The sequence below is a fragment of the Tenrec ecaudatus genome, chromosome 5 (genome assembly GCF_050624435.1).
Source record: "Tenrec ecaudatus isolate mTenEca1 chromosome 5, mTenEca1.hap1, whole genome shotgun sequence".
NCBI classification, from domain to species: Eukaryota; Metazoa; Chordata; class Mammalia; order Afrosoricida; family Tenrecidae; genus Tenrec; species Tenrec ecaudatus.
Window position 1 is genome coordinate 137,286,483 of NC_134534.1, and position 13,942 is coordinate 137,300,424.

At 45.4% G+C, this 13,942-nt stretch overlaps 1 protein-coding gene across 16 annotated transcripts in view; it reads left to right on the forward strand.

The window, feature by feature from the left end:
* The window catches only part of MAGI1 (membrane associated guanylate kinase, WW and PDZ domain containing 1), a 728,953-nt gene extending 717,600 nt beyond the window's left edge, over window positions 1–11,353 (forward strand). For 12 of the 16 annotated variants that reach the window (XM_075549919.1, XM_075549920.1, XM_075549916.1 and 9 more), the window contains 5 exons: window positions 1,374–1,467; window positions 1,594–1,654; window positions 2,424–2,567; window positions 3,664–3,802; window positions 7,790–11,353. In XM_075549919.1, coding sequence (XP_075406034.1) covers window positions 1,374–1,467; window positions 1,594–1,654; window positions 2,424–2,567; window positions 3,664–3,802; window positions 7,790–8,544 — 1,193 coding nt within the window. In that variant the 3' untranslated portion in view covers window positions 8,545–11,353. Of the gene's footprint in view, window positions 1–1,373; window positions 1,468–1,593; window positions 1,655–2,423; window positions 2,568–3,663; window positions 3,803–5,885; window positions 5,975–7,789 lie in introns of all 16 variants that reach the window. The other 4 variants (XM_075549926.1, XM_075549927.1, XM_075549933.1 and 1 more) reach the window with 1 other exon arrangement.
* The last annotated feature ends 2,589 nt before the right edge of the window (window positions 11,354–13,942 follow it).

The following is a 13,942-nucleotide window of genomic DNA, read 5'->3' on the forward strand; positions in this document are numbered from 1 at the left end:
TGAAGAGGTTTCACAAAATCATGGAAAAATTCCTGTATCTCTTGGTTCCGTTTTTCCACAAACTTCTTGGAGCCCCCTTATATGTACTCAGCAAACATGAAAGCACCTACTACGAACCATGGCACTCTCGGAAACGTCTAGACTTCATGATGCACTATGAATGAAAAGGGCATTTACCAGCTATTAATGTTTAGTGAAGTAGAAAGACCTTGAAAAAAAAAAAAGGAAGACCTTCAGTGAGATGGATTGACCCAGTGGCTGCAAGAATGGGTTCAAACCTAACAACTGTGAGGCTGGCACAGGGCTGGGCGGAGTTTCCCTCTAGTGTAAGCGGGCTTCCCGGAGGCAGAACTGACGCCATAGCTCCTCACAGTAAACAGTAACCACTTGTCACGGTTTCTGGATTCGAAAACACATGTCTCGCTCCGAACAGTCAACCTGAAAATACAGCGTCAAAATGCAACTTCCTCAGAGCTGTCTGCTACCTGTTTTGCTCTTAGTGGAGAAGTAATTAGTAAACGAGCATCGAGCCATTACCGTATGAATGATCAAATGGTAATATATGCATGTTGGTGTGCAGCCTACAGGCATGCTCATGAGTGTTTGCAAGTTCTGGATCTCCAAACTTCAAGAGATTAATGAAGTTGCTTATGAATACGGTTAGTGGAGAAGAAAGTCAATTTACATAAGAATATAATCATATTCATTACATTAGGGTGGCTGCATGATTTATACAACGTATATTTACAAACTCTGGCTCTAACGAATGCAGGTTTTAAAATTAATCTTTCATGAGTGATACTGGATGAGATCTGCCAAGATTGCCACGTTTCGGGTTGTGCTTCATTAAAAGCAGTGGGGGAGGAAGTGGGTGCTGTGTGTGTTCAACAAGATGTTAGGACAGGTCCTGTTTGAATAGTCACATGAGGAAATTGAGGGGACTCACTCAATGTTGCTGGTAAATTGCAGGAAGTGTTAAAGAGACATTTATTCCTGGTGCAGCAAATCCTGGAGGGTGATTCTGGTGTGGTGTGGTGCCTCACTTCCATGGGGCTGTCAATTTCAAGTGTCAAGGGCAGAGAGAGCGAGCCAACTACATTGGCACGGTTTTAGCACAGCATTTTCTTGTCACTCTATTTCCTCCATGGCGGGTAGATCATTGGGAGGAGGGTAGCAGAGGTATCCATGGTCCACCTCATAGAAGGTCCCAGAATGGTTTTTGAAATTCCTAATTATTTGGAAACTCAAGTCAGAGCCATTAGAAACGGTTATGGGGGTGTCTTATTTGTCATCAGACGCTAGGCTTCACACTTAGAGTTTGATGCTAGCCCCCCTCGGGCCTTCATTTCTGCATGCTCTGTGTCACCCTGCAGAGTCCTCGAACGCTACCTTGCTGACCAATGCGGAGAAGATCGCCACCATCACCACCACACACACCCCGTCGCAGCTGGGGGCGCAGGACACAAGGTCAGGCATGGCTCTGCCTCAGTTCATGTGTTTCGAGGGGTAGCGCCTGCCCCAGCAGGGCTTGTCAGGGCTTTCCTGTCCATTTCTCGTGGCCTCCCCTCATCATTCTCTTTCTCAATCTGGCAGGAGCACCGCCAAACCAAAGCCGGAATCTCAGTTTGAGTTCAAGGCCCCCCAGACAACACAGGTGAGGGCTGTCATTCTCTTTCTTTCTTCTCTGAACTTTGCCAGTTTTCTGCCAGCTTTCTGTGGCTAGTTTTACAAGATAAATATTTTTTAAAGGTACCAGCACTTAAGTCACCCTTTGTGAGGTGATTTGCCAAATATGTACTCACTTTTGCTTGTCTGGGAAATTATGTTACGTTGGGATCTTTGAAAATGAATCGTAGATGCCCATTTCCAAGGGAAACAAAAGGAACCACTCGGTTGTAAGGATGGCTGGTCAGCGTAAGAGCCAAGCTGCTTGCAAAATTCATATGCTGGTTTATGCCAAGACAACGCTTTTCTGTTAAGCCATTTTGTAACCTTTCCAGGGAGTCCCTTATGGCTGTATGCTCGTCCTTCGGAATGGTAATGGTTGGTGCTCAAACAATAGCAAATAAAACAAATTTGGGAAATATTGGATGTGGGGAAGTTAAATAAGGGCTCTTTACTTCTAGTAGTGTGTTTACCACTAGTAGTGTATTCGTGATTTTCAGCCAGAAGGGGAACCCCATCCCCAGATGTCTGGATGTAACGTGTTTGCTGGTGCCATATGGATGAGCACTTCGCATTTCAGATGAGTGGGGTTTAATGAAGAACTGTCCTGTCCCCAGTGCCCGTTTCACCCCCGTGAGAATCCCCAAGAGAGGGATGGAGACCATGACATCTTGAGAGAATGCTTAGGTTGAGATGGAAACGGGATATATGCAGCTATACCTTCTCCTAGCTTGATGCCATCTAATTTCTTTAAACAGGAGCAAGATTTTTACACAGTGGATCTGGAAAGAGGAGCCAAGGGATTTGGCTTCAGTCTCCGAGGGGGCCGGGAATATAACATGGACCTCTATGTTCTGCGCTTAGCAGAGGACGGTCCTGCCGAAAGGTGTGGGAAAATGAGGGTAAGTAGGAAGCAGAGTCTGGAGTAGATGCACATACATCATCCTCAATGACTTCTTCGTGTATATGGCCAGTGCCCCTGTGTTCACAAGAATTACCTTTTCTATAGGTGTCCATGTCTCTTATGTATGACGCTCACCCTTCTGTATGTTTCTCACCTAAATACTGCTGCTGACGTTAGGTAGGGCCCTTCCTCCCACCTCTTTGGAGTTGAACGAAGGATTATACTCAGTTGTAAGCTTAAGAGTTTCAGCATGCCATTTCTTTGGTACAGAAGCATAGCCCGACGTAGGCATATCACCTGGCAGGAATTCCTGTGCACCCCAGCTAAACCTGCTGGCCATCAAGTCAGTTCTGACTCATGGAGCACTCTTATGTGTGCCGATCTGTGCTCCATAGGGTTTCCAGTGTTAAGATTTGGGGGAAGTAGATCTTTAAGCCTTCTTTTTAAAGCACCGCTGAGTGGAACCTCCAACCTTTGGCTAACCACCAAATGTGTTAACAGTTTGCACCACCCCAAAAGCTGGAGGGTCACATAGCCTTGTAGCTGCTGTGTGGGAGCTCCAGCCATTCTCTTGCTGGGCTGTCCTAACCTAGCCGCATAGAGAGAAGGTCAACTCTTGGCCTTAGCCAAGGACCAGTGACCCAATGGCATCAATAGCCAAGGTGGCCTAGTAGTTCACAAAAAGCTCACTCTGCTGTGTTTCGAGGGCTTATCCTTTGTTCCAATATGTGGCTGTTCCTGTCTTGTGGGCAGATTAAATAGTTAAGGGAAAAAATACACCAGCTACTCATTATAGATACGTTACATAGATTGCGACACGGGTATGGGGGTCAGTTAAAATCAATCGCGGCAGAGCAAGAAAGGAAAACAGGTATGAAATCAGGCCTGAGAGGCAAGGGGGGGATTGGTGGCGGGGGGAGATCAGAGGGGTAGCTTTTGACCGAGCATTAGCTTATTTGGGGGAACGTCATAAGATGCCGGATATACATACTCATTGAGTGGAGCAATGAATTAATTTTAAATCTTCCAAGAGCCTCCCAAGTCTGGGAATCCCTTTAGCCAACTTCTCAAGTTGTCCTCTTGCACTTCTGTAGATTGGCGATGAAATTTTGGAGATCAACGGAGAGACCACCAAGAACATGAAGCATTCTCGGGCCATAGAACTGATTAAGAACGGTGGCCGAAGAGTGCGTCTGTTTCTGAAACGGGGAGACGGCTCGGTCCCGGAATATGGTGGGTCAAACTATGAAAACGTTCCTTCCTTCCCTGGCATGACTCCATGAACCTGCCTCCAGACTGGCAGCAGGAAGTTCGTTTCGTTCCCCTATTCACCAGTGTCTTACCAGCCTTTCGCACCATGTGATTATTTGCCTCGCTTGTTCTGAAACCTCTCCACATTTCATCCTTTTGCTTGCTTACGTGGACCGGGGCCTGGCCCAAGACAAGATCGTTGTACCCCCTTTCTGATAATCAGAGAGAACATTTTGTCTAGTCCGACCAAGAGCGAAGGAATGTTTCTTTGAACTGTGCCAAACTGTTTCTCAGATCCAGACATTAGCACAAAAAGAAAGACTACTCTCCTGTTCAGCAGCAGGAAAGCAGGTTTCCTGAGTGATACGTGGAGGCACAATTTTCCCCCTCTTCCGGTTACTTGATGCTGTTATTTAAGAGGCGTGCAATTTGGAGACGATGTGGGAGCTTTGCTTACCTCCTATATGCTCTGGATACAACTCTTCTCCACCCCCACGCACCCCACCTCCCGCAACTGGTCCCTTACCCCCAAATCAGACCACCTGAGCCCACTACTATGAAACACATAGAAACAAAACAAAAACCTGTTGCTATTTAGCCATATGTTTTTCAGTGATAAAAGATGAAATAAATAGATTCCCAGTGCTCATCATGAGGGAAACATGTTACTATACCTTTCCTATGTGGAAAGCCAGGTTATAGTTCAAGTTCTGTTGTCCTATGATAGACATGAGTTGAGTAGATGGCAGTGATCTTTACATAGCCTAGTGTTCTGATGGGAAAATATTGTATATTATAATAATTATGTCCTATTTATTTGAGATTCTTGTTTAAAATGGAAAAAAAAAAAGCAAAAAACATACAAAAAAAAAACTATGCCCTAGATGTAGGGCTTTTTTGTCCCAACCAAAGGTCTACAAAAGTTTCTATAGAAACTGTGATTGAATGGCCCCCATATATGTTGGTCCCCTTTATTAGGGATTTATCTGTTGTCACCCTCTTCCCGGAAAGTCATCCTGCACCATTCCCAGTTGCATTTTGGGACTCGATGGGGTGCTTCATTCAGAAGCGGCTCCAGGAGAAAGACAGCTCCCTGGAAGGGCCTCTTCCTAGGGCTGGACTTGGCGTGCAAGTGCAGAGGGCCCGGGCTCTGAGGTGGGACGGGCGTCAGCCGAGGCCCCCTTACACAAGGACAATCACCAGGAGACCACTGAGAACCACACGATGCCACGACTATGCACTGTACTAACCCTTGGCTGATAGGGGGGTTGATGCCACTGGGACTGTGTGACATTGTCTCCCTTCTCTGTCTTCCCTCTGCTTCTGTTGGATGTAATATTTCATTTGAGAGTCATCGTCAGTAACCTGTGTACCTTCTCAAACACCTGTGTCTGTTGCACTGAGGATGAAAATCCAACACTAACAATGTTCTTTGGGCTAAAATCAAATCAAATAAAGATCATGTAATGAATCCGTGGTATTGCCAAGAAGGTTTGAACATGCCAGGGTTATGCTGCTGTCATGTTTCCATGTTTCGTTTGGACTTTTAAAAAAAGGCCCTCTAATTCTATTGATTAGAGTTCACAAGTGGGTTATAATATGTTAAGTTCCAATATTTTTCTGACTTGATTGGAACCTGCTTCTCTGTGAGGCTATTTTTGTAATGAGTTTTTTGTACTTAATTTAACTGCCGCGGTCGTGGGGGGAGGGAGGGAACTTTGTTCTTTCATTGTTTTATTGTTAATGCTCTCCTAATGCCAGCCTGTCATTGTTCCAGTTGTTTGAAAACAAAAACAAAACAAAAAGGATGCATCCATTGTCTGGGTTCTCCCCTCTGACTGTCTGAAAAGCGTCACTGTTCTGAATGCGGTCTCTGCAGCCTTATCTGAGTGTTGCCTTAGACTGTCTGACTGGACAAATAAACTCTCTTTGCCCTATGTTAACAAATGCAGATGATTATTTTTTTCTTTCCTCTTTGTTATAGGGAATCTAAACGTTCAACTTTTTCTCTTTCTCTCTCTCTTTTTCTCTGACTGTTCTTGGTGCTGGGCCCTCCCTCCTACAGCGATGATACCTCCTAATATCGCTGCATGTATGAAAAATGAAAAGCTCGGGGAGGCTTGCTTCTACCTTATGGGCCATAATCAAACTACGGTTTGTAGCTCAATCAATACTAGGTGTTTCTGTGCTGTGGCCTCATTTCCTCATTGCTTCTGCTTAGCTCTATTTTGATCTGTTTGGCAATTCATTCTGAGCACCCTGCCTTCCTTGAATTGTAAGTACACCACTGACCCTGTTGAACGTCTCGCTACCTCCCTTGCCTTACAAGTAGATGTAAGGGACCCCAAGGTTAGGTTAACGGTAGTGGTCCAAATAGCTTTCCTCACCCAATTCATAAAATGCCTGTTCTAAGAATCTGTTTGTGCTCATGCGTGTCGTCCACCCCGAAGTTAGAAAGGAAGAACCTGGAAGCACAGAGCTCTTGCCTAGGTTAGCAGGGCCTTGCTGGACAGGAAGACCAGATGTTCTAGTAGGCGAGAGTGCTTCTGCAAACTGCAGCTCAGGGGCCAAGCCATGCATGCAGCCTGTGGATGTAAGTAAAGTTTCGTTGGCTTTCCTTACTCACGCAGCGATCCCCCTTCTTTAGCCGGGGTTTATGGCTGCGTCCCTTCTTTGGCAGCATGGAGTTGCTGTGACAGGTTGTATGGCTCATGGAGGCTAAAAGATGTATTATACTGCCCTTACAGAAACCCTTTACCAGCCCCCTCTCCGGGGAAACGTCCTGCTAAGTGTAACATCACCTATGAAGCAGATAATGTACGGTGGACCTGGTCGCTTCATGAATGAGCTTGGAAGGGTACCCACAAATCCCACATCTGTCACACAGGTTCTCCCGACATGACACCTGTCATTTCAGGGTCCTTTGCCTGGAATAATATCATGGGTATAACTTGACTTGGGTTGCAACAAAGAAGTCCTGATTTGAAGCGGGCTCTCTAGTACTTAGGATGCCACCCAAGACATTTCTAGTGCCCTTTCAAAGCGTTCAGTAAGAACCCCCAGCGACTGCCTGCTCTCAAGGCTAGAAGTCTCTTGATGGCGTGCAAAGCAACCAAGTCCTTGCATGGCTTGGAGATGCCACTCTGAATGTGGGGTATTAACAAGAAAAGCACTTCCCAAGTTTTCTGTCTGTGGCCCATCTGACAGCCCCTTCCTGTCCCCTCCCCACATTTAAAAAATATATTAGAAACTCCGGATTAAAACAAAACACACAAAAAAACGGTTCTTTATTTTTCAATTTACAAAAAAAGCAGAGAATTGCATAATTATCAATGTCTGACTAACAGCCTTTATCCCTCCCTTTACTCGCCCCGCTGGATGTTCATGCAGGGAAATGTATAAATCCTGAATTCTGAAGAGGGAATCATCCACCTCTATGTGCACCCATGTATATAGATAGATACAATACCTCCCAGGTCACGATCTCGACTTTTCCCCGACCCCTAGGAAGTTCCCCGTGCCCCTTCAGGCCCACAGCCCAGATTATTTTTAAGCAAATCCAAACAAATGCTCTTTAAAGGGAAGACTTTCCTCAAGCGATGGGGTGGGAGGAAGTGGGGTGCGTAGGGGGAGAGGGCTGGTGGGTGGGCAATAAAGAGCAAAACAGTGTGCGGTTTTGATACTCCTAGATAAATTATTTGGCTTGTGTCTTTAAGACTAAAATTATGACCAGCGTTGAGTTCGTCAATGCTTCCTGTCTTGAGTGCAGAGAATAGATCAGGTGCTAAAAACCCCCAGTGCTAGAGCATAACCTTTGCTGTTCTTCCTAATTAACCCAGATTCTGTTGGCTTTGGGTCTGGTCGCTTTAACAGCTGTTTGTTTGTTGTGACTTATGGGATCTCTCCTGTGGGATTGGTGGCAGGAGCTGAAGGTGCTTCATACCAAACTGTGGTTTATTTCCCTTGCAGACCCCAGCAGCGACCAGCACGGCGCCCCCACCAGTCCACAAGGTGTTTCGGAAATGAGAAGCGGGCCATCCGACCGCCAACAGCATCCTGCCTTGGAGTCCAGTTACCCACCCCACCTTCACAAATCATTACAGCACGGGGAAAAGCGGGCGCACGGGAAAGACCCCAAAGGCCCCAGAGAGCAGGGCAGCCAGCTCAGTGCACACCACACGTGGAATGGAACTTCTCGAAACCCCGACGTGGGGGGGTGCCGACCCAAGGACCGGGCAGCAGAGGGCCAGAGAGGTACACCGCCGGAGCGGATGGTGGCCAATGGACCCAAGAGAAAGGCTCCCGAGAAGTGGAGGGAAGGCACCCGGAGCGCTGACAATACTTTGGAGAGGAGAGAGAAACACGACAAAAGAGGGGGGGCTTCCCCCGAGAGGAGGCGGGAGCGGTCACCCACCCGCCGAAGAGACGGGTCCCCCGGCCGGAGGAGGAGGTCTCTCGAGAGACTCTTGGACCAGAAACGATCTCCAGAGCGGAGGAGAGCAGGGTCCCCCGAGAGGAGAGCCAAATCCACTGACCGGAGGCGAACCAAGTCCCCCGAGAGAAGGAGAGAGCGGTCCCTGGAGAAAAGGAACAGGGGGGACAGAGTCGGCCACCGGGAGAGAGAAGAGGCCAGTCTGAAGCAGGATGGCAGCCGGAGTTGCAGACACCCCCCGGAGCAGCGCCGGCGGCCTCCCAAAGAATGTAGCACCGACCTCAGCATCTGAGACCGAGTCGCCGGCCGGCCTTTACTGTGTCAAAGGTGGTCGGAGGAAAGGTCCCACACCTGAGATGCCCTCATTGACGTTCTTACCCCATAAAGCGGCTGACACCTGAGGATCCTATGACTGGCAACGAACATTTTCTGCATTTGAAATCTTGTAAGAAAAAAAATATATATGAAAAGTGTTGTGCTGATGTATAATATTAAAGAAAGTATTTTTAAATGCATACTTTTTGGGGGGAGATTATTTGCCAAATGTTAGCCCAAAGGGATATACATTTTGTTTCTACATAAATTGTAGACTTGTCAAGAGTTGTTACTGCCTCTCTTTTGGGGGTTAGGAGGAGGGCAATCTCTCTCTCCTGGGAAAATGGGGTTATTAATTTTCTCTAAGTAAGGGAGATTATTGATTAAATTTAATTAATTCGATACAGAGTTCTGTAGTGACCTAGTGCTTAAACCGTAGTTAGGAGTTTTTTTTATACACCAGTAGAAAGGCAAAGTTATATTGGTAAAAGCTGAGGACTTTTGAGAACAGCGTAGGATTGCTAACTATCATAAAACTAAGCAAACTATTTGAAGAGACTACTATTTACAAATGAAGGATATTTATAGGAAAGCTACACAGCGCAAAACAGTTTTAAGTTCTTGACTTTCTGTTGGGTCAGATCACAGGTTGAACCCTCCCTGGTCCTGGAAAGGCACACAGGCAGGGAATTGGCCGCCGTTACCCAGACAGCCTAAGCAGATGGTCACTCATTGGCATCCCCGCCGCCGAGAGATAAGATCTCCGTAAGGCAGTGCCCTGAGAGTTGTGCTCAAGGACTAGAAGTATGCATGAAAAACACCTGCGTCGTCAGGTCTGATTCGATACTGAACATGGCCAGTTCAGAGAAGCAGAAAACTCCAGTACAGAAGACACGCTCCTCCTGTCTGTTTAAACCGCTGCTTGTCTCTTGCCAAACTGGGGCTGGGGGACTGAGCCCTGGTGCAAGGAGCCTCTCCATTGATGTTTAAAGTAGGGAGGGTTGGAGGTATTTATTCATTCTTAGAACTAGCTGATTTCCAGGTGAGACATCTCCAGGATGATTGATGGAGCAGTAAAGAAGGATGCGATCCCAAGGATCCTAGATCTGGTTGGGAAACCTCTGCCCACAGAACCCTGCCTTTTGTGTCTTTGAACAGCAGAACAAAACACAATTTTTTTTCTTCAGTGACCCATTCTTTTGTGATCCCACCGGAGGGGTGACCGGGTCTGCTGTCGCCCTGCGATGTTGTTTCAGTGGATTACTGCCTAGCTGAGCCAAAAGGTTTGCTTGGACCTGTTGGGCCTTCCGGCAAACTGCTGCTTACAGCACATCCTAGGTCTCCTTAGCACTGTTTTGCATTTTCCATAGAAACACAAAGCTAGAGAGAAAAAAAAAAAGAAACACAAAGCTTTGCAAGTCAATCACTGTTGTTCCCATGGGTCCATAGAAAAAGAAGAAGAAGAAAACAGAAAACAAGCCAATTATTGTACAGAGTTAAAAATTGTAATTAATAGAGCCCGTTGGAAAAACAAAGCAACTGTTGCCTTTTTTTTCTTGTATAAAAGAGAATTTATAACAAAAATTTAGCTGTGAGGAATGTGGTATGTGTTGAATGCTGAATATGGAACAAAAGGATTCATGGGGATAGATCTTAATGTAAACCAAATCAGGTATGTAAAGCGGTTTTACGATGGAAACTGTATCAGTCATTCTCTAAAGCTTACGCTGGTGTGAGTATCGCTCTCCCCATGGTGAGCTTGCTTGTGAATTATGAAGCGCTCATGTGCATTCTCTGTTCACTCATTACGTCTTGCAGTATGTGCTATGGACTTAATGCTCGGTCTGTGTTGATGAACAGCAAGCAGCATGTGGGCCAATCTTTTGTAAAACACTATGCATCTATAAATACTCCACTGTTCATAGCTTTATTTGACTTATGGGCTTCTCCATAACATTACGTTGTGTAGCTGTAGTTGTGTGGACCTTCACGAAACAAGTTCCTTTTCTGGAATAGGCACAATGTACATTCTATAGCGGACAAGGAGGAGAAAGTCTGTGAATGCTATTTTTGTTATCAAATAAAGTTTCCCTTCAGAATATGCATTGGGCTGTAGTAGTAGAGTTGAGGAAGACTATCATGGAACCATGATGTTCTTTTCCATCAGTTGTCTTACGAGCCAACTTGGAGATGTCCTTCTTCGGCTCAACTGCTAGGATTTTTCCCTGTTACTCGCCCAACCTGTGATGTTAAATGACTGATGCTTTCAATTGTGGTCCATGTTTCTAAACAAATGAAATCAAGTTGCTTTTTGTAGTACATCCCAAAGTGGACAGATCCATGTTTGGCGTTTTCTAGCCTAGGAGCTGCCCACCTGGGCTTGTCTCAGCCAGTGAGGACTTTTGGTGTGGCCCTGTCACCGGGTTTCACACTTGAGGTTTGCTTTGGAAATACTGTACTGTACAGGGACTATGCATTAAGCAGAAAGACATAGTTTTTTCTGAACTACTGTAACCTTAAATTGGAGACTGATCTCTTGTGAGCCTACTTTCCCTGACTCCCACTTCATGTAAATGTCTTGATGAGAGATGACGGATGAATACGTTGTATGATTAAATCAAATTGTTTAAGAAATCCTCGCTCCCTGTTACACAGTTGATGCCTGAAAGAATGTTTAGTGGGCCGGGAGAACTTGACACCGAACTTGTATTTTTTAAGTTTCTTTTGTGAAAGATTTTTAATGCATTTTTACTGTAAAAATACATGCAAATGTATGCATTCCATAACCACTATTGCTTCTGGATTTGTAACTTGTCTCCATGATGTCTCAAATGTATCAGGGTCAAATAATCAAGGTGCTGGACTCCCAGCTCATAATCTCACACTCCTGTTGAAAAAGAAGGCGCTGGCATTGGCCTGGGTAGTAGGACACCATTACTGTCAAGTCTACTCCAGCTCATAGTAGACCTGCCGTGGAGGCTTTCCAAAGGGGTAAACCTTGATGGAAGCAGACTGCTGCACCCACGTCCCCCAGAAGGCCGTGCTGTGTTGGAAATGCTGCCCTTTTTGGCCAGCAGCTGACTTAGTGAGCCCTACACCACCAGCACTCTTTGCATTACCGAGTATAGCACCCCCTTCTCAAACCATGGTCCTTGATTCAGTTGACACAGCATCACTGAGGAGCTTGGTAAAAATGCAGACTCTCAGACCCCACTCCAGAACTACTCAACTGGAATGTGTTCAGCAAGATCTCCAGGTATTTTGTTTGCGTGTGAAACTCAATGTAACATGGAATCCCGGGACTAAACGCAAGCTGCCAACCCCAGAGTTTCACAACTTCTGCCTGTAACCTTGAGCTGGTTACCTGCTTCTTTTTGACACCTCAATTGTCTGACCTGTGAAGGGACTCACCTCAGAGAATTGGAAAGAATAAATGCAAAAGCTTAGTACGTCTCAGGCACTCGGAAAAGTGGTCCATATCACAGGCAAAACTTCCTGGGGGGAGGATTTGCTCCCTGGCAGTGAGCCGTCTACTTCTTCGGTGTCTTGGTTTATTGCGCAATCCAAATGCAGAAAATATTTTTTTCACTCCATTCAGATGGGAAGAAAGCCTTCTCTTAATTATAGAATTGACAAACGATGTGTCTCCTGCTCCTTCATAAATACAATTACACTTATCAACGTTGTGAAATATGAAACCAAAATGCTCTGCTGTGAACGTGGAGACAAAAACAAACAGCCCCAAAGCATAACTTTGGATGATAGATAATGCATGTGAGACTAGACATACTCCACAGTCATACAGGATGAACAATTCTACCAGTACCAAGAAGTGGTGCAATGTGTATTGGTGTCCATCCTGTAGTTTCCTGTGTCCTGTGATCAGATTCCCTTCACGCAGTTCTGGGTTTTTCTTTTAGTATTTTTCTCTTTTTTAACTTTATATTGTGAATTGGTGGAGGTTTCCAGAGCACATCACCAGTTTTACATTCCCCAATTCTACACATTTTGTTTCATCACACTACCTAATCCCCCCCAGCTAACACTTAATGTCCACGTCCTCCTTATAAGGCAGGGGGGCTCACACTTATTCAGCATGCAAGCTACTTATAAAATGATCAAGTCAAAATTACTTATTTATTACATTTATTCATAAATGCATTGAGAATTCTTTATGTGTACAATGTAGGTTTATGTACCTTGCATAAACGCATGAGTCCATAGTGCACAACACAGCACAATTAACTATGTACATTTTTTGCCATGACCTGAGTTTACTCTGATGACTTGCACTGACTGGAATGAGCCAGGGATGCATGGTCCGGACAGTAGCTGCTGACAGCCAGCCTCAAGCACACTTCCAAATGGTCATCAGTCATGGTGGAACAGAACTTGGACTTAATGATCTTGATGTGGGCAAAGGCTGACTCACAGAAATAAGTAGAGCCGAAGAATGCAGTCAAGGAGGTAGCACATTTTCTCGTGTTTGGGTACTTTCCCTCTGCGAGTAAGTTCCAGAACTGTTCGTGTGCTCTGGACTTCAGCTGAACGTCGGCTTGTAGTGTCAAAATCTCCCATTCCGTATGAACGTGATACATTTTTGTCTTCTTATGTGGTCCAGCTCACCCACTCATTTAATATTCTTTCTTATGTTTAAGAGAAAAAAAAACAAGGTCTGAAAATTGGCGATGACTTTAGCTTGTCAGTTTTGCTGCACTTACCGCGGTTGTTTGCACATGCATTTGACAACTAAGATTGCATCTCATTGACTGCACTGTGACAGGATTGATGATAGGCATATGTCTATTTTTTTAATGCCATGCGATCTACCCACACTACATTTGCCATCGACTAGTAGATCACAGTTGACATATTGAACACCCCTGTTATAAGGGTTGAGGGTTTTCCTATGGAATCTGAGCTCCTAGACATACCGGTGGATATTGTGTATAATATAGCCACTTCTTTTGCTACATTTTATTTTGTCACCAACAGGTCATCGTGGACATTGCTCATTTCCCTAGTATGTCTTTTCTAAAAGATGGCATCAAGAAATAGTCCCTGGCTCTCCCCAAACTGGAAGTATTTGTAAAATATTGTGTCACACATGTTCCTTGCCTGCCACGAATAGTCATTCTCAAAGGGATGTGGTCAGGGTTTTTCTTACAGGTGGGCAATCTGCGACTACCTTTAAGGGTAGTCTTCCTCTAATGGGGAAAGGCCCTTGCAAGTCTCTCTCAGTGGTTTTTCTTAAAATTCAGCAGCCATCTGCTTCGTGGGTGTTCCGAGCAACAAGCTTCCAGCACTTTTGAAATACAAGTCATTGCCACAAAAATAGGCCCTTTCCAGCACAATATTTTGGGGTGTTTTGGGGG